At 38.5% G+C, this 20,662-nt stretch overlaps 2 protein-coding genes across 5 annotated transcripts; one reads left to right on the top strand and one right to left on the bottom strand.

Annotated features, from left to right (window-relative positions):
* Window positions 1-2,329: 2,329 nt before the first annotated feature.
* Window positions 2,330-8,404, bottom strand: CLDND1 (claudin domain containing 1). 4 transcript variants are annotated; one of them, XM_090276213.1, is made up of 6 exons: window positions 8,258-8,404; window positions 7,134-7,184; window positions 6,619-6,925; window positions 4,279-4,389; window positions 2,814-2,951; window positions 2,330-2,668 (listed from the first exon to the last, which is right to left on the bottom strand). In XM_090276213.1, exons 3-6 carry the CDS (start codon window positions 6,905-6,907, stop codon window positions 2,448-2,450), a joined length of 759 nt encoding a protein of 252 aa, XP_090132339.1. In that variant the 5' UTR covers window positions 6,908-6,925; window positions 7,134-7,184; window positions 8,258-8,404; the 3' UTR covers window positions 2,330-2,447. The 4 variants fall into 4 exon arrangements, with proteins under 4 accessions (XP_090132339.1, XP_090132329.1, XP_090132315.1 ...); XM_090276203.1 differs by having other exon boundaries at window positions 7,134-7,199; window positions 8,258-8,322; XM_090276189.1 differs by having other exon boundaries at window positions 7,134-7,177; window positions 8,258-8,292.
* Window positions 8,405-19,355: 10,951 nt separating this feature from the next.
* On the top strand, window positions 19,356-20,441 carry GPR15 (G protein-coupled receptor 15). Its single transcript, XM_090258844.1, has one exon. It carries the CDS (start codon window positions 19,356-19,358, stop codon window positions 20,439-20,441), a length of 1,086 nt encoding a protein of 361 aa, XP_090114970.1.
* Window positions 20,442-20,662: the final 221 nt, after the last annotated feature.

The following is a 20,662-nucleotide window of genomic DNA, read 5'->3' as shown; positions in this document are numbered from 1 at the left end:
CCCCACACACTAATATTTGTAAGCAAATAAAACTTTAACACATTACTATTAAATTCTTGAGACTCTGGTGTATCATGATATAGACAGTAGGCACAGAGTTAATTGAACAAATTCTTCTAGAATTATTATGCCTTTTTATGGTATATTAACTTTTACCGTTTTTATGGCAATCTTTAAGAAATTTTGAAATGATTCACACCATTTACTCATGAGATTAGGAACCATAAAATCAAGATTTTTAAAAGTTTTTTTATGTTGCCATAAAGCTCATGTTCTGAAAGTTAATTTTTTACTTCGGGGGTTACTTTCAAAGATTATGTGAAGAGATCAATAGGTCTTTACTTGCCATTCATTTTATGTATTACTTTGATTTAAAAAGGGCAAATATCAGTAATTCATATGATTCTACCTCTTTAGAATAATGAGACAACTAAAAAACTAGTTTTCACAACAAATAAAACAACACAGCCCTTTGTATTCCAAACAAAACTCTATACAGGAGGATGACCTCAGCTATGTTATACTTTGCTTAAAATACCAACTACAACACATATTTAGCACCAGGGCTTATGGTGCTAGCTTTCCATATTAAAGGATGCTAGTGGTGAGGCTGTAACACAAAAGTCCAATTCTGACTGAGTTCCCAAAGACTGCTGTTACAATTACAGTCGCAGGTAACTTTGGAGTGACAAGAGACAGGGACCACTGTTTAAAATAATTCCCAATACAAAAATGCCCTGTTGTTCAATAATTTTAAAATCCTATTCCCAAAAGTGTTTTGTATTTGTCCAGTTAGCTTTTCTCCTGTCTACCTTCCAGAGAAGGTGTTGAAGGGCAATGAAACTTCAAGAGTTAGAAAGAGAGAAAACTGAGTAAGCCAGCCATTTCATAGGCAATAATCAGCTGTAGAGTAATACTAACTTTGTTGGAGGTCAAAAGCTGACTTGATTATTTCTTTAATATAGAACACAAATATCCACAGCCATTAAGTGATTTTATGAGAAACTAGACACACTAAGTATGAGAGAGATCACAAAATTACTTTGAAAACGTAATTTTAAACTCTGAAACAGAAGAGATAGTCTCTTATTTTCTAATGGAGGCAAGAGGTTATATTTCCTGGAAGATAAGAGACACCCAAACACTAGACATAAAGATAGGCCTATAAAGCAACAATCATTTTCCACAGAGAACCAGAGATGCTCATTCAGAATCTTGTACTTCTTTATGCTAAGATATTGAAATTTAAATCAACTGAGTCTGTTCTCATGTTTTATTTTATTTTTTATAAAAGATGGATTTAGTATATTGTAAGAAATTACTAAATTACATTTTTTAAAAATCTGTCAGTGCTATAGTAATGAAATAAATAAATAAAATTTTTAAAAGTTTAATGTTTATAGACATTATTAAAAAATGACTGAATTAGAAGACATTAAATAATGTTGATACACACCAGGAAGGGATTTAGGCAAGGAAAGGCACATCATTTCCCCACAAAAAATAAAGACCATAGTTGGAAGTTAACGACCAGCCTGGCTGTAGTAGTTTTCCTAACTCCAGAGGGTCTTTATGGTGGATCGTTCTTTATAGTACTTAGCTGAAATAAAGAGATAGCAGTTGAAGAATTTTACTCTGTGACCCTGATGTAGTATTAAAAAGAAAGCAGTCTTTGAATAAGCCTGGTATGTTAAGGAGGAAGGAGCAAAATCCAAAATTGTTTGGTGGTACTGAAAATTCTACTGACATATTAACAAGAGTTTAAAAAATAAAATAAGGTTAATCTTCTTGTCCGCTGAATTGCAATTCCTACAGTTACAAAGTTAAAATTTCAAGTAAATACTCTATTTTTCACTTCCTTTCTTATAGACAGATGTAAGGTGTAAACAGCTGCCGTATTTCATCTCAATGAAGTTATATGCCAATATTTAGGGAAAAGGATTTTAGATAACTTCCCTATTTTATGTACCTTAAGTCTTTGAAAAAAGCACTAATATCTCTGGCTGACTGGCTATCTATAACAGCAAAGTGAACATAAGTTTTGATAATGAAGAGGTTTCCCAATAAAAATAAAATTTCCAGTTGAGTGAATATAATTAGTTACTTTACTGAAAAGTCTTAACAGACATCAGCAGAACTTGCTCTGGGGCAATTTTCCACTACCAGTTAACTTGAACAAATTTGTGCCAGGTACTCACTCAGCCATTTCCTTCTGTCTGGACTCTGACCCTAGATCAGTTTGCTTGAAATATATAATCACTCAAAGTAATGCATATGAATTTTAGTTGTATTTAAAAACTGTGTGAATAAACTGGTTTTCAAGATAAAATGATATATCCGCCAAAAAAAAAAGGTTATATTTAAAACAATTGTGAGGGGGAGACAAGGGAAAATATTACTCTTAAAAAAGAGTAACAATGACAGTTGTAAAGCTGCTAGCCTCCCACTCAAGCAACACGATATGCTTTCATTAAGGTGTACTCTTTCCGGTTGGTGTGAGCTGCCCAGATGAAGAGAGCAGAAGCCATGAACTGTAAGGGAGCTGAGACGCAGGCCAGGCAGAAGGACCACCCAAATTCACCAGACACATTCTTAGGCAGCTCTAGTTTCTGGTGGAGTAGTTCAATTCCAGCAACGTAACAACTCACTGAACCCAGTGTGCACAGACCTTGGAAGAAAATTAAGAAAATAAAACAAAACATAGGTAGATAAGAGCACCATAAGGGTTCATCAGGCAGTAAATATGAATGTTTAAGAATGACAACTCTTTGGTCTCTAGGGAGACAGAAAGAAGCTAAAATGACAAGACCCACCTGCAAGGAGATGGAGAATGCCTGTGGCAATGGTGGGATACAAGCTTCGGCAGATACAAGCACAAAGTCCAATCAAAGCCCCAAAGCACATCAAACCCAGGCTAACAAAAGGTAAAAGGAACTGGCAACGCCAAAGATCTGATTTTTTAAAAAGAGAAAAAAAAAAAGTTACCATGATTTCACTTTTCCCACAATGGCAATTTCTTTCATATTCTAATTAGATCTTTTCTCAGAAACAAAAAAGGAATATTGAGGTTTCTTTTCTAAAGCACACTGTTCAAAAGAATGTTAACTCTGTCCTGATAAAAGTAAAAAGACACTAACAGTAGGACAGAGCTCACTATGTGTCAGGCTCTGCTCTAAGGACACTTTGTGTATTAATGCTCCCAGCATCCCTGTGAAGTAGTACAGCCAGTATTTGAAGCACAACCTTCTGGCTCTACATAAAAAAAAAAACTAAGTCCTTACAGGATCTATGGCAGGAATAATAAATCAATAAATGATTAATCAATTAATGATTTAAAAAACCTGTTGAAAGAATACACATAAAGCACAAAGTAGAGGATCCGGTATAAACCAGGCACTTAATAAATGGCAGTTTTGATTATCATAAATTCCTTCAACCACATGAGAAGAAAATCAATGACTTTACAAAGCATCCCATTCCATTTTTAAGTTATTTTAATTATTAGCAATGTATTAATATCAACTTCAAACCAAATCTACCCTTTAATGTTAGTTTTACTTCTAGAACTACATAAAAGTCTTTTCTCTAACTTTCCTTCAAACTCTGTTAGTAATAAATAAACTTCTTCCTATGTATTTGCAACACAAAATTGAATACTTGCCATTTATTCGATATTTCTTCTCATGACATAGTCATTCTTTCAGGAAAGTTCTAATAAGTCTCTATAGATCGGAAACTAGGTCCAAATCTGAAGACAGTATTTCCTGGGTAGCCTGATCCTCAAGGAATAGAATGTTCCTAATAAATACTTTCATTTATTTTTGATGCCTATACTTTTGTTACTACCACTTAAGCCTGGATTAACACTTGTGGCAAGCCTGACATTCAGCTGAGTCATATAGAGTTTACAGTCAACTATTTTCACACATTCCTATCAGGTAGCTAGCTGAAGGGTATAACTCAAATATAGGAATTTATTATTTATCCCTGTAAACTTCCTCTTTAAATGGGCTCACTATTAACACTTTTTGAAGGATCTGAATTTTGTCATCCAATATGCTATTTTGTCTCTTTCAATTTCCTATTCGCAACTTGGTAAATATGTACCTAGCTTCTAAAATGTTATCAACAGACGAGTTAGATGAGATGTTGTTAAGAGATCATATTTCAAGTTGGCACAATGTACTAACTTATGTTGTTCCAAAATCAGAGTCCAAAAAAATGGCAAAATTATTTCCTATTTTCCCCTAATTGTCCTGCTGATATCAAAATACTCACAGGTCCGAAGCAGATCAATCCCAGTACTGTGGGTTCCAGGATCAACAGATTTCTCCATGAACTGCTCATTTAGCGTGAAACTCACACATCTTGTAACCACATCAAATGATTCTGGAACAAGAATAACAATGGTTGCTTGTTGTTTTAATTATAAGCATTTAAGAAAAATCTCTTTTGAGTAATTAAATAAAAGTGATATAGAAAGATGATCCCAGAGGAGACAGCAACCTCTTTGGGGCTGATATGTAAAATCAATACCTAATAGAAGCCAGTGGTTCTCAGTGGCAGGCTTAAGACATGGGCACTAAATGAATAAGAATGGATGTGCGAGACTAGGGAGGAGAAGGGGACAAAAATTGAGATAAATAAGAACTTTGATCTTTTCCCCTAACCTCCCCTACCATCCATTTTCCCCTTCTCAGGTACAGTAATGACAATTCCACCCATCCAGTTCCTCAGCCTGGAAACCTTAGTCACCCTTGCCCACATGCACTCCATCATGAAATCCTAGAGGCTCTACCTTCAAAATATGTTTAGCCACTACTCAGTACTACCACCCTGGTCTGAGTCACAATCATTTCTCACCCGAACTAGTGCATAAGTCTCCAAACTAGTCTCCTGGCTTCCACCAATGCCTGATACCTGTATTCAGCCTAGGTGACCAGATCATCTCTCCTCTGCTTAACCTTCTCCCCACAACAGATCCATCACATTCAGAGTAAAAACTAAAGTCCTCATCATGCCTAGAGAATCCTGTGTGATTTGCCCTACTCCCACTCCCAGAGAACATATGTCTCCAATAGAACACCCACTATCCCTCTCTCTCCGTTCCAGTCCAGTGGCTTCCTTGCTGGTCCTTGACTATTTTAGGCATGCTCCTAACATAAGGCCTTTGCCATAGTTCTCCCTTCCAACTTAAATGATTCTCTCTGCTTCCACAATTACCTATTTGGCCAACATCTTCATATATCAAGTCTTTACTCAAGTGGTATCTTCTTATTGGAGTCTATTCTGCCTATACTACTGAATACTGTTAACTTATGCCCACGAACATTGTATGTATTTCCTATTTTGCTATATTTTTTCATAGCACATGTCCACTTCTAATATACTATATAATTATTTGTTGTTTATACTTTTATGTTATTGCCTGTCACCCCTTATTAGTATGTAAGTAGCTACTCTAGGAGTAAGATTTTTATTTTTATTTTTTAATTTTTTTAAAGATTTTATTTATTTTGAGAGAGAGGAGGAGGGAGAGAAATACATGTGTGGTTGCCTCTTAAGCGCCTCCAACTGGGGACCTGGCCTGCAACCCAGGCACATGCCCTGACTGGGAATCAAACCTGTTTTTGGTTCGCAGGCTGGTGCTCAATCCACTGAGCCACACCAGCCAAGGCAAGAATTTTTATTTTCCCTGATGTACTCCAAGCTACTAGGCCCTGGAATATGAAGATATACAATACATACTTGTTGAGTGAAGGATAAATGGTTGCTAAAATTCAAATATCACGTAACCCTGTGCTCTCATAAATAGACCTAAACATTTTACAATAAATTTTAACTAAATTTCCCTCTTTCAAACTACGTCCTTTTTTCCATATAAAATCACAACTACCATTCTTTTGATGTATGACAACTTAAGTCTGTTGAGCTGTGAGAAGTAGTCACAAATAATAACAAAGTGTAAAGATGTTCCTTACAAAGAGCTCTAAAGTTTCCATTTGGAAATTAAAATTTTTAAATGTTAAGAATGCTTGCAAAATAAACCCGAGAGATAATTTCTTAGATTATTTTTCTTCTGTGCTACACATTTTTAACCTATAAATTCTACCAAGATTGTAGTAAAACAATCTCAGATATGCACGGATTTAAATGTAGAGTTAGTCAAATTATATCCTCTCAGATTTAGAAGGCACATGATAATATCTACTAAAACACAGCTAACACATAAAAGGACTATTAATTCATATTTGTTGACTTGAATTTAGATACTAGTCCTTTTTACCAGTTACTTAGTATTTAAAGTCTTCCAATGTACTTTTCCAATTATTTCCTCATGATGTGTGACATTAATAAAAAGGCTTTTAGTGAATAGGTAAATAAGTACAAAGATTTGAAATGTCATTCCCATGATAAGGACAATTGCTCATCCAGCCAATATTTATGAGAACAACGGTAAGCCATGGATGGTAGAGGGGTATAGAAAGAAGAGACATATAAGACTTATTTCTTTGAGAGAAAGAACTCACGAACCTGCTTAAACATAACTGGGCCATCATCATATCACTTTGTCTATTGTTGAAGAGGTAAAAGAGACAGAGTCAAAAAGAGAAATACCTGTCCTTTCTTGGTTATTCCAATAAATGTTTTGGGGTATAGTGATACACCGTCTCCACAATCCCAGTGTGCCATTATATCGAAAAAGTACATCATTATAAGTCTTTTCATCTGCCTCATCACTAGCGAAGTCGCTCCAGATGCTTTTGTTCAAATCACTGGCATTTTCTTGAACTGGACTTCGATATTCATACCAGAAGTCTGTGCCAATTGAGGCTGCCATGTAGATGGTGGAAATGAGGCTAAGCACACAAGCTATTACAAATGCTGTAGCGAAACGGTTATCCATTCTGGCATTCAGACTGCTCTGTATAAAAATTGAAGAAAAGTCAGACTCAATCAAAGACAAATAAAGATTATTTTGAAGGAAATTATCTCAAAGTAACCCCTCCCCCCAATTCTTTGCCTATTTAAAGTAATGTCTAATCATTAAGAAGTTTTTTTAATAGCATGTTTTTAATTAAGTTCAAAACAAAAGTCATTATCATGAAAGTACTTATTGAAGGTTCACATACCCAGGATGCTACGGAGACAGAGGTCTTGTTCTCTAGTCTATCACCTGCACACTAAAACAGACAACACTGAAAAGGACATACACATTACAGATACAAACAATAGACAAGCCCAGAGTCAGCAATATACCATGCATAAATTTTTAATTACAGACAGAATTTTCATATAAGCTGCAAAGCATTAAGTGTCCTGGGCCTGAGTGTGAAAAGGGCATAGGAAAAGGAAGCAGAGGAAATTCACTCCTCCCCGTTTACTCTGAAGAGGGAAACCTAAAAACAAGGTTTAGAGTCAGGAAACCTGATTTGAAGACATTTGTGAACTCACAGAGAAAAGTTGTTCCAGGTACACAGAATAGCAAGAACGTAATAACACATAATGCCAGATATCAATCTGCCCCTAATCCAGGAAAGCTAAGCCAAGCGCCTCTACACTGCCAAATACTTCCCTCCTACCTACTCTCCCCATTCCTTATCGTTTTGAACCTCCTCATCTACAAACTAAATGCTCTCTCCGCAGCCTTAAAGAAAACTCTGAAATCAAGAGAAAATACGAACACTCCCAAGGCGTGGACATGGGTTCAATGGCAGTAGTAAAAGGCCGCAGGAAAATGACTCAAGGCGTATCCAGCTGAGTCAAATCCAAACACCTTACAAAGGAGCACGAAAACAGGCTCGCAAACTGGGGGTACTGAGTTTGGAAGACGGTAGTGACTCAGGAGAGCTCAGGGCAATTACAGTAATTAACGATAACTCCGTAAGTTGCGTTTGGGTTTTTATTCTTTTTAACCCTCTTTCATTCTGGCGCTCTCAAATGACCTTAAAAGGTCCCGGCGCCGGACGTCTGGTGCTGTCACCTCGCGGAACACACCGTGAGGCTGGGGGAGGCAGACGCCGGTCGGAGCCTGAGTGGGGAAGCCTGGCGCGGCCCCCAGCACGCGGCCCCAGGGACCCGACCAGGCCCCTCCCCAGACCACTGGGCCGAGGGACAACGCCGCCACGGCCTCGCCGCTCAGACCCGCCCACCCTAGCCGCGCTCGGCAGGAGACCCCCCCCCCCCCCCATAAACCGCTGGGAACGCCCAACGGCTACGCGACCCCCGCCCAGCGACGCCGGCCCCGCTCACTCACCGCCCATCCTCCTACTCCGCCAGCTTCACCCTCCAGCTCAGACCACAGCGCTCTACTCTCCCTGCACCTCCTCTGACGCACTTCCCTGCAGAGCCCGCCCCTTCCATAACTCCCGCGCCTCCACCTCCATCCCAGGCCTGGCCACGGCACGGGGCCGAGGGGGCTTGTGGGAGCTGTAGGAGGCACAGAGGGAAAGCTGAGCGAGCAGGCCGACGGCATTCCCGGCGCCTCGCGCGGCGCCTCGTGGGGGATGTAGTTCAGTTCCAGAGGGACAGTCAGCACGCTTATGGGAGGCGCAGGCTGATGGATTCTTTTATTTTAGGTAGGAGGGGACTAGGGTCCACAGGTGAAGGTGAGCTGTGTCCTGTCACCGCTGGCCATTGATTGTGACCTATATAACTCAGGTTTCACAGTTTGAAAGAGGAAGACCTTCCCTTACTTCAAAGACAAGGAAACTGAGCTCAGGGTGAATAACTGAGTTACCAAACTTTAATATTGACGCGAGCTGACTTTGTGACATTAGACAATTTACTTAAGTTCTTTAAGGTTTAGTTTTATTTTATCCAAAATACGGATGGTGACCATAGCTGCTATCCCAAGTGGTCATTGTGAGGATTAAATGAGAAAAAATACATAGTAAATGCCCAGCACGGGACCTGAGGCATAGTAAACAATTATTAAATTGTTAGTATTTGAAAATATGTGTTGAATTTCTAAAATGTTTAAGTAGGGTCAGGATACACAGCTATTAAAAGCTCCTGATTCCCCTGGAGGGTGAAAATAAGGCATTTATAGAGGTAGGTGTCTGCTCACTTCAGGTTTTACGAACCTCTGGGCTGTCAAATGACCAGGAAAGGCTTACCAGGACCAGATCTCAGGCATCCTTGTTTAGCTCTGCTCAAGCATACATAAGTTTTCATGATTCGGGATGGCTGTTTCTTGGGAGACCAGCAAAGAAGGATGTTGCTTTCATCCATCAAGTGTGCAGAATGCGTGGAAAGCATACGAGACACATTTCACTCATCAAGTCAGCAATGACCCGCATGTTTGAGTCTGTGACCATCCTGCCTACTGAGCACAGAGGATTTGCACTGCCTTGTCACACACAGTGTCACCAAGCACACAACTGTATTTCTGATTTATCTCTGGATCTTGGGTGTTCTCTATTTTCTGTTTGTACTTGCTTGTTGTATGGGTAGGCAATAGAAATCCTTAATATTTAAAATAATGGAGTTAAATTTCTGCTTCCATTTGTTAATCTGCTATTTGGGAAACAGTAGCTGGCCTGAAATAATTTCACAAAATGTTAAAGATAACTTAGTGCAACCGTGTACAGATTATATAATTTAGATTTAAAAGCAAAATTGAACTAGACCTCTGGCTTAATTTGTTAGGGATGGTTCTAGTTTCAGCAGAAAAGTGTTTACAATTACATTACAATCTAAATTACACCAACAACTGAAGACCTAGGTATGTAGATATTATTACTTGTTTATATTATGTACTTACAAAAGGACTCAATATGGGACTTTCCTTCCATATCAAATTTCCTAATCTACTTAAATATTATCTTTAATTGCATATTTTTAGGAACTAGAAATTATGTTAAACAAGCTATATCTACATTGTGTTTTTTTCATATGATTTTGTTGTGGTTGTTTTCCTTGTGAACCTAGGAGTGCAGCAAGGAGAAAAATAGAAGTATATGCAAGCTCTGGGTTTCAATGAACAACCATCCTTTTAAAAAGTATCATTAAAATAATTTCCTTGTATCAATTCACTGGAGAACAATAAGAAAATTAGCCAAGAACAAGGCAAATAGAAAAGTACATCTAAAATGGCTCCTTCCTCAAGATGGTGGCATAGGAAAATGCTGTGCTCGCCTCCTCCCAGAACCACATCAAGATTACAACTAAACTACAGAACAACCATCTTTGAGAATCACCTGAAATCTAACTGAACAGAATTACTACAACTAAGAATATAAAGAAGCCATTGGAAGACCAGCAGTAGAGGGTGGAAGGAGAACGAAGTGGTCCTGTTATGGATGAAGGGAGAGAGAACTGAGTCAAGAGGCTGCCTCCCCTGTCTCGCAAGACACGAATTCAAGCCAGAGACAAACACATTTAGTGGAAATGAGATAGCAAGTTTACTTATGAAACACATGAGCACAAAACTGCAAGCAGGCAACCAGCTGGTCTAAATGCCCCACCTATAGAGAAAATAAAGTTGTTAGCAAGTTAGCGAGTTTGTTCTATACTCTTGAGCTGAGGCTACAAGTGGGTACTTAGCTAATTTAAGTACACCAACTGTCGGCTTCAGGGATTACATACATTAGTCAGCTTCTAGGTACCCCCTTTTTCTCCCCCTTCTAAATCTTGGGAATAATGTACAGCTACAAAGGCTTTCTTTATCAGTTAGAAAAGGCTCTTTTTCTTAGTGAAATTGTTACAGAGGCTCCCTTTCCCAGCATAGAATTTCAAAGACCACCATCCCTTCCTCCTTAGCTATTGCTGCTTACAATGTTCAGAACCCCCAGCAATCTTATCAAACTGAGCTGAGTTAATTGGTGTGACATGCCTTCCTTTTGCTTCTAGCCTCCTATATTGTTGTGGCAAGGGCCCTGCCTTTATTTGCCCCTCTGGCCACTCATTCCTAGCTGCGATTGAGTAATCCCACACCCATGTGTGGAGGTTAAAATTTGGGAATGATATCTTGGCTGTGGAGGTCCCCCCTGAGGAGCCAGAGGTCCTAGCCCCACACCAGTCCCCCAGGGTTCCAATGCCAGGAAGAAAAGTCCCTTAACTTCTAGCTATAAAAAACCAGTAGGTACAGTGGCTGAGTGAGACTGAGTGCTTCTGGCATCCCAGGCAGTTTCTCTAAAAAGTGCATGCATACTGATTTACTTGCTGAGGGACTCACTTAGTTGCTCTGAACTCCAGTGCTGAGGCAGCCACTGGAAAAGTACCCAGGGACATACAGGGAGAAACTGAATTGTCTGACTTTTGGGTGAGGGTTGGAAGGGCATCTTTTTCCCAGACAGAAATTCAGGAAGGTGCCATTTGTCCTTTATTGAGGCCTGCCCCCACCCAGCCTGCAGACACTGGCAGGTGCCATATCTGAGTCTCCATCAACCTGGCTAACACCATTCACTCTGCCCCGCTGTTCCCTGAGGCCCCATGCCACCCAACTTTGGCTCACCCAAGCCACTCCCAATAGCTTTTCCATACAAATGGCTTGCCTTGGCTCATGCTGTGGACTTTCCTAAACGATATTTCATGCAAATGGAAACAAACAAAAAAACTGGGGTAGCAATATTTATAGCAAACAAAATAGACTTTAAAACAAAGCGTGTAACAATACAAAAAAAGGACCTAGCAATTCTACTTCTGCGTATTTACCTAAAGAAACCCAAAACACCAATCTGAAAGACATATGCATCCCTATGTTCTTTGCAGCATTATTTACAATAGCCAAGATATAGAAGCAACCTAAGTGTCCATCAATAGATGAATGGATAAAAAACTGGTATGTATATACAATGGAATATTATTCATCTATTAAAAAAAAAAAAAAGAATGAAATTGCCCTGACCAGTGTGGCTTAGATGGCTGGACATCGTCCCACAAAGCAAAAGATCAGGGTTTGATTACAAGTTAGGGTACATGCCTAGGTTGCAGATTCAGTCCCTTGTCAGGTGTGTATGAGAGGCAATCAATTGATGTTTCTCTCCTACTCTTCCTCCCTCCCTTCCCCTCTCTCTAAAAATAAATAAATTTAAAAATTTTTTAAAGAATGAAATTTGCCATTTGCAAGAACAGAGCTAGACCTAGAGGAGAGTATGCTAAGTGAAATAAGTCAGGCAGAGAAAAACAAGTACCATATAATTTCACTTATATATGGAATCTAAAAAACAAAACAAAACAAAATAGAAACTAACTCATAGACACAGAGAAAAAATTGATAGCTGATGGGAGGAGGGTTGGGGACTTGGGTGAAAACGGTGAAGGAATTAAGAAGTACAAATTATGGAACATTTGAGATCTTGCTCCCCAGCATATATCATCAATTTGGCTGAAATAAACTTATAAAATTATTTAAAAGAAGTACAAATTGCCAGTTATAAACTTAGTCATAGGGATATAAAGTACATCATAAGAAATATAGTCAATATTGTAATAACCATGTATGGTGTCAGATGGGTACTAGACATACTGTGGTAATCACTTTGTAAGGTATATAAATGTCTAATCACTAAATTATACACACCTGTTGTATGTTAACTGTAATTGAAAAAAAATTTTTTGATGAATAAAATGCTCTTTTTTTTAAACAATTACCATCAAATGCTACACAGAGTAGCAGACTATAGTTGTTTAGATGTCCATGCTTCTGAAGGACAGTGAATACACCATATGTATATGGGAAGTTTACGTTTAAATTGTCCTTTATTTTAAAATCATCAGTGCGAGTCTCTGGTAAATGACCTCTTTCTGGGCTCCAGTGTTCTCGCTGGTAAAATGGTTGTACTGGATGATCACTAATATCACCTAACACGCTAAAATTTTATGATTCATAATTTTGCTGGAAGAAGAATAATGTATATCTAAATACGGTTGTCAGATTCACAGCATTAAAGCTTCCTGGGGAATTCATGTATCCTTTAGCTGAGGCAATATACAAGAAGATAGAGATAATGGGAAATGTAGATGGCCAAAGGAAAAGAAGAAAGGCTAAATGCATTTTGATTTTAAAAGATACAGCAACAAAAACTGTTGCTGTTTCAATGATAAGCAGTAATCACAGAAAATGGAAACTGTCCAAAAAGTCTGCAAAAAGTCCCTCATCATTGGAAATGACTCAAAATTCAGGCATAATTCAATCCAGATCTATAAATACTTATTGACTACCTATTGTATGTCAGACACTTTACTGGGTACTAGGAACATTAATGCAAATAAACATGGTTTTTGTTATGGACACCCCAAGTCCAGATTAAGTCAACCATTATGAAGAAGCCTAAAGTGTGTGCCTAGAATAGTAACATCATTGCTCTTCCTGTAAATATGGGGTAACAAGGGAAATAACCCAATAAATAAAGACAGGGATGACCCTGATAACAGCAAACACTTAATTTGGTATGATATTTAGTTATATACTTTATAACACTCAAGTAACAAATGAACAAGAGTGTTTTTCTGGTTGTTTGTTTGCTTTTTTATTTTGGAAGATAAACAATATTATCTTTTTCTTTCATACTTTGTTTGCTATTTTGACAAGATTCCTTTTTTTTAAGTATATTTTATTGATTATGTTGTTACAATAGTTTGTTTTTTCCCCCTTTTCTCCCCTCTGCCCAGTACCCCCCCTGCCCTCCAGCAATCCCACTCCTCTTAGTTCATGTCCATGTGTCATGCATATACATTCTTTGGTTTCATCCTTTCCTAAATTAGTCTTAACTTCCCCCTGTCCATTTTGTATCAAACAATTATGCTTCGTAATCCCTGCACCATTTCCCCATTCCTCCCTCTTCCCCCTCCCAGCTGATAACCCTCCGAATGATCCCCATGCCTATGATTCTGTTCCTATTCTGGTTTGCTTAGTTGGATTTTGTTCTTATTTTTTAGATTCAGTAGTTGATAGGTGTAAGTTTGTTGTCATTTTAATGTTGATAATTTTGACCTTCTTTTTCTTAAGTAAGTCCCTTTGACATTTCATTTAATAATAGCTTGGTGATGATGAACTCATTTAGCTTTACCTCATCTGGGAAGCACTTTACCTGCCCTTCCATTATAAATGATAGCTTTGATGGATAGAGTAATCTTGGTTGTAAGTCCTTGCTTTTCATCACCTTAAATACTTCTTGCCAGTCCCTTCTTGCCTGCAAAGTTTCTTTTGAGAAATCAGCTGATTGTCTTATAGGACCTATTTGTAGGTAATGCTCTGCTTTTCTCTTGCTACTTTTAAGATTCTCTATCTCGAAACTTTGGCATTTTAATTATGATGTGTATTGGTGTGGTTCTTTTTGGGTCTAGCTTGTTTGGGACTCTCTGTGCTTCCTGCACTTGTATGTCTATTTCCTTCACCACATATGGGGAGTTTTTCTCCATTATTTTCTCACATAAGTTTTCAATTTCTTGCTTCTCCCCTTTCCTTCTGGCACCCCTATGGTTTGGATGTTGGCATGTTTAAAGTTGTCCCAGAGGTTCCTAAGCCACTCCTCATTTTTTTTCAATTCTTGTTTCCTCATTCTGTACTGGTTGACTGTTGTTTTCCTCCTTATGTTCAAAATCATTGATTTGAACCCTGGTTTCCTTCCTTTCATCATTGGTTTTGTGTGGATTTTCCTTCATTTCATTTAACATAGCCTTCACTTCTTCCCTGATGTGTTTGCTATACTTAAGCATATCTGTTAAGTCTGTGAGCATCTTTATTACCAGTGTTTTGAACTCTTCATCTGTTAGGTTAGCTATATCCTCGTTTATTAAGTTGGCTATCTCCTTGCCGATCAGTTATCCCACTGGAACCTTGATCTGTTCCCCCTTTTGGGCCATACTTCTGTGTCTCCTCATCTTGACAGGCTCCTGTGTTTGTTTGCCTCTGTGTCTTAGGTAAGCTGTTGCTCCTGTTTCATTGTAAGGGGCAGAGCCTTGGGTATTCGTCAGTACAGGGCGACCTATTTCACCACGTTGCAGTTCTGTATGTGGGGGGGTGGTCAGAGAGGGAACAATGCTAGTTGCTCAGCATTTGTCCCTTTTCCAGGTACTTCTCCCAGTTTGTATGGGACTGGAGCCTCTCTAGTTGTTGCCCTGGCCGTCGTTCCCAGACTGGGTGGGTCTGTGGATGTTCTAGGACCGTGGGGGCCCTTTAAACAACCGGACGCTGATGAGAGACTGGCTGTTTCTTCCTCTGCCCCAACCCCCACTTGTTTGCACAGTCAGAAGCAATGAGGCTTTATTTTCCCTGGCGCTGGGACCATGAGCTGCGTGACCTGGTCTGGTGCTGGGAGCACTCCCAAGGTGTCCCTCCTGACTTTAAAATATGTGACTGCACTTTCTGGCATCCTGCCACTGTCAGCACTGCTGCCGCCACCACACTGCATCCTCTCTGCCCTGGCTCCACCCCTCCTACCTGTCTGGATGAGTATTTCTTCTTTATATCTTTGTTGGACTTCCATGCAGCTCAATTTTCTGGAACTTCTGGTTGTCTCTAGTTTTGAGTTAGTTGTATTCCTTCTTAGTTGTGGAGGGAGATGCAGCATGTCTGTCTAGGCCACCATCTTGGCTGGAAGTCTCAAAGAGTGTTTTCCTAACAAGTAAATATATCATCACTCTGATAAGATTAATGCAAATACAATTTGCTTCATTATATTTGCCATTTATTCTAGTACTCATCAGGAGAGCATATATGAACAGAGATTTCTTTCTGCTATGCTATATGTTACATAATCTGATGAGCCCCTATTTATTATGGGGGCCAGAGTGGTTGACAGAGAAGAAGTAGAAGTAGTATATCATAATGCCAGTTGGAATGGCTGTATTCACACAAAACCTCAGCCCATCTGTGAAGTAGAGGCTGCAAGTCACAACCATGGCCACACGAATAGATGATAATAGAGTCACTTTAGCAGCTGTTTCTGTGGACAAAACTTTACCATCTCCCCATCTTCAACATCTAACCAAATTTTGAACATATCTCAGGAATTCAGACAGAGAATGGGGAGAGCTCAGAAGTCTAAATTAATTTCTAAAATTTTGTGAGAACCAGGCTAAAAGACATCTATGTTCAAATTTAGAGGTAATTTTTAAACTTTTTTAAAAGAAAGGCAAAATAATAACCAAGCATAACATACAAAGTTGACTAAGAAATAAATTAGAAAAGTGATTCTAAACTTTAGTGTGTGTAAGAATCATCTTGGATGTTTGTTAAATATAAAGTCCTAGACTCTACTCCTAATTATTATGATTCAGTACATCTGGGGGTTGTTTCAGAAAGCTGCAGTTTAGTAAGCACTCCAGATGGCTCTAACGTGGGTAATGTGGTCTGGCACCTATAGGTTCAAAGCAATGGCTTTGAGAATCCATAAAACACTTCACTTGGGTAGCTACCATAAGCTAGAGGCCAGTGGACAGATAACAATGGTCTCTCCCTTCAATTTGCTCATAATCAGCTCAGGTCAGGCACCAAAACAACTGATCATGTGAAATGAGGTAATACGTACTTTATAAGCAGTGTTGTATAAGGTCTTAGAGAACACAAAGGTGGGAGCAATTAACTGCTAGAGGTTAGAGAGGAAAGTTGAGCAGTTTTTGGAAGCAAAAACCATTCTTGAGATGGCATGTATGCTGTAATTCATTTACTAATATTTACATCTTACTCTTTTTTTTCAGTCACCCTGTTTGGACTGTTTTTTTATATGCTTATGTACCCAGTGTTGTTTTTCAGTTTTGATCAACATTTAGTTGGTTGTTTTATTATTTCAAAGAGCATTTGACGCCTGAAAAATGACTGTTGTGCCTGAGCTTATTGAGAACAATAACCTTTCTACTTTATGTAGTCAGTCTTTATTATGGGTTCTACCTTATAATAGCTTGCTATTCTTTGAGTTATTAGAATCCCAGAACAATGGTATTTGTTCTCTTTTTAGCTCAAATCATTTAATTTGTTTTCTAACTTGAGTCCCAAGATACTGTTGATCCATGTAGGATATTCTCATATCACTGCATTCTACTGCCAATTACTATATTTCAAATGACTATATATCATAAAAAATCATTTTGTCTACAGCTGCTTTAAAGTTTAGTAAGAAAGAAACTGTTTGAGATAGTGCACATCAGTATCTCAACAATTTTGAATGCCAGAGAAAATTTAAGACCCACAGAATAAATGTGTAGACAGATATTTTTCTCTAGACTAAGAACATCAACCGTTTTTCATTTTATAACTTTTATGTAAAATTCTTGAGATAGCTGAAGAAAATTTTTTAATATCTTAGGCCCAGAATCAAAATTACCTTTTCAAATGCCAAAAGAACTTTTTTGTAGAATGTAAAATTCTAACAGTACAATTAAAGTACAATCATATATATAAATACTACTTGAATACACAAACACACACACACATATAGTGGATGAATATTCTATATTTACCCCATCAATCCTTTTCAAGTCAATATTGTCCTACTTCTAACTATTTGACAAAAATGAATTATTCCATTAAATATTTAAGGCTTACCCAGTGGGAAAGACTTTCATCCCAGAGATCTCAAAGCATTAGTTCCTCTCATCTGCAGCCTATACTTAGTGAAGGGAATACCCTTCCTGTTCCCCCCATGAACACAGAGAAGCCAGGGACACAGAAGAAGGCAGACCTAGGCCCCCAAATCAACTTCCAAATGACTTCCTGAGGTGGCCCCAGATCAGGGGAGCCCTCATCTTTGCCTTATATACACTCACACGCCTAAGACTGAGGCGACATTAGAACACATCAGGGAAAAGGGAGGAGGAAATACAGCAGGTAGGATCATTCTTTTCAACATATTAATTACAGAAGAAATAAAAATTCGGTAGAAATAACTTTAAATGTTCAACAATTGTATTTTCATCTACAGGTATATATTTTTCAATGCATTAGTAATATCAGCCTGAAAGTATAATTTTGGCAATGAAATGAGATGGAGGAAGAGAAAGGAGAGAAGAGTGTGAGAGGAGCCTGGACCACTTCAACAAGTAAAGAATTGAAATGAATGGACTCAGTTTCAGAATTTGTTATATTTTACGATGGTCTTTCTAATATCAGAGAGAACAGATAAGAAAGTGATATGATAGGATCTTTTTAACGTCACTCTATTTCTCAAGTGTTTTGAGTAAACCAAAAATCCTCTTTTTATCTTCCCTGTACTGGCAATTTCATTATAATGTCACTTAATATAGGTCTGTCTGTTGCCGTAATTCCCAAAGTGAAGTTCATGGATATGTGGAGGTATTTAAGGAAAAGTCATAGCTCAGAGCTAAATAAACAATTACTGCTACAAAGGAGAGTCTAAAGAAGAGAGGAGATCTAGAGTCTGATGATGAGTAAGTATTTGAGTGTTTGTAGGGAGAAAATCTCTTTGTTAAGGATGTCAATTCTAATCAAGGGGAATGTCATTGGTAAATTACAATAACAGAGAAGGCAGTAAAAATACCAATTTGTGTTTTTAAACCTGTGTTTGTAAGCTACATAAGTAAAAATAATGCATGTAGTTAAACCCCAATGCAGTCACCCTTGCTAATAATATTGAATTATAAAAACAAGAGTTTTCCTAAGCAACTCAAATAAACTAACATTTCTAAAGCATCTACTATGTGCAAGGTGCTGTGCTAATTATAGAGGAAATTTTTCCAAGTAATAACAAAAGCACAAGATATGTCCTCAGACTTTTGAGAATATATTTTCAGAACTTATTGAATGAGACAAGATTGATTATATATAAACTAAAAGAGCCAAATAATTGGGAAAAATATCATACCCTAACTGGAATAATTATGTTTGCCATAGATATGCATTGGTATGATTTAGATTTTCAGTTTGCTCTTCATACAATGAAAGATTATTTTCTTCACATTTCACCAATGATGTAAATAAAAAGCTCATCTTCACCATCATCACCTTAAGCTTCTAAAAGTAAAACAGTATCCTATATGTGAAACAGAAGGCTAGACCAAAAGGATTCTCAGTGTCAGAAAAGCAAAAGATGTTTTTAAAGTAGGTAAGAACAAAAATTAATTTTCTAATTTCTAGACTTAAAGAAACAAGTTGAATATGTTGAAAAAAGAAGTAAAAAAGCACTTCAGTTTCCTGGGCAAATGCAAACTTAAAAAACCACAACCACAACCACCCAACACCAATCAGGGTTCTGTTTCTAGTGGGCCCTTTCTGTGCATTGGTAGAAACTACTTTTTTAAATCTGTTTTTATGCTTGTTCCAAGATCTTTTAAGGGAGGGGGTTGAGGGAAGTGGTGGCACTATATAAAAGAAGCTGCCTTGAGATTTCTAAAATTCATGCAAAAACTTCCTTGGTAAGAAAACATCATATTTTGGCATCTGATCTTCAGCAATGGACCCAGAAGCAACCCCAGTTTATTTGGATTATTTCTACGCTACAAGCCAGAGTCCTGATGATACTGAGGAGACCCTCTCTCATGTTCTTTACACATCTGTTTTCCTTCCTGTCTTTTACACAGTTGTGTTCCTGACTGGAGTGCTGGGGAACCTCGTCCTCATAAGTGCGTTGCATTTCAAACAGGGCAGCCGAAGACTGATCGACATCTTTATCCTGAACCTGGCCATCTCTGACTTCATTTTCCTCGTCACGTTGCCTCTCTGGGTGGATAAAGAAGCATCTTTAGGACTGTGGAGAACAGGCTCCTTCCTGTGCAAAGGCAGCTCCTACGTGATCTCAGTTAACATGCACTGCAGTGTCTTCCTGCTCACCTGCATGAGTGTTGACCGCTACCTGGCCATTGTGTGTCCGACCATATCCAAGAAATTCAGAAGGAGAGACTGTGCCTATGGAGTCTGTGCCAGTGTCTGGGTCATCTCCTGCATCCTGGGGCTGCCTACCATCCTGTCCAGGGAGCTCACCCTGATTAATGATAAGCCATACTGTGCGGAGAAGAAGGCCACTTCAATTAAACTGATTTGGGCCCTGGTATCCTTAATTTTTACCTTTTTTGCCCCTTTGGTGAGCATTGTGACCTGCTACTGTTGCATCACAAGGAAGCTATGTGTCCATTGCCAGCAGACAGGAAAGCATAACAAAAAGCTGAGGAAATCTATAAAGATTATATTTATTGTTGTGTCTGCCTTTGTCTTCTCCTGGCTGCCCTTTAATACTTTCAAGCTCCTGGCCATTGTCTCTGGGTTGCAGCAAGAACTCAACTTTTCCTCATCTTTTCTCCAGCTGGGCATGGAGGTGAGTGGGCCCTTAGCATTTGCCAACAGCTGTGTCAACCCTTTTATTTACTATATCTTTGACAGCTACATCCGCCGGGCCGTAGTGCACTGCCTGTGCCCTGGCCTGAAGAACCACGACTTTGAGAGCAGCATTGAGACATTAGATAGCCCCATCGTTAAGGTTCTCTCCAACTTCATTCATGCCGAGGATTTTGCCAGAAGGAGAAAGAGGTCTGTGTCACTCTAAAAGGGACTGTGACTTTTCAAGCTCTGTTGGTGGATTGGAGAGTTAATTTGGGTCAGCGACAAAAAAAAGACAAAAAGATATTGCTGAAAGTATTCGTATTGCATCATGAATGCAAGGAAGAGTTAGTTTTTATTAAAGAGACAACTGAAAAGTTCTTGTGTTTGTGGATATAGTTAGGCATATGCTGGGTTTTTTGTTTGTTTTAGCTGAATGGCCTTATT

Source organism: Furipterus horrens, unplaced genomic scaffold, assembly GCF_987537825.1.
Source record: "Furipterus horrens unplaced genomic scaffold, mFurHor1.1.pri manual_scaffold_1, whole genome shotgun sequence".
Taxonomy (NCBI): Eukaryota; Metazoa; Chordata; class Mammalia; order Chiroptera; family Furipteridae; genus Furipterus; species Furipterus horrens.
This window is presented reverse-complemented; position numbering and strand designations above follow the sequence as displayed.

What these genes read in the sequence shown, in the direction of transcription:
- CLDND1 (XM_090276189.1), bottom strand. An exon ending in GATTGATCTGCTTCGGACCT is followed by an intron (nt 2,952 to 4,278) that starts GTGAGTATTTTG and finishes TTAAAAAATCAG; the next exon opens with ATCTTTGGCGTTGCCAGTTC. An exon ending in CATTCTCCATCTCCTTGCAG is followed by an intron (nt 2,669 to 2,813) that starts GTGGGTCTTGTC and finishes TTTTCTTCCAAG; the next exon opens with GTCTGTGCACACTGGGTTCA.
- GPR15 (XM_090258844.1), top strand. Translation starts at nt 19,356, where the DNA reads ATGGACCCAGAAGCAACCCCAGTTTATTTGGATTATTTCTACGCTACA.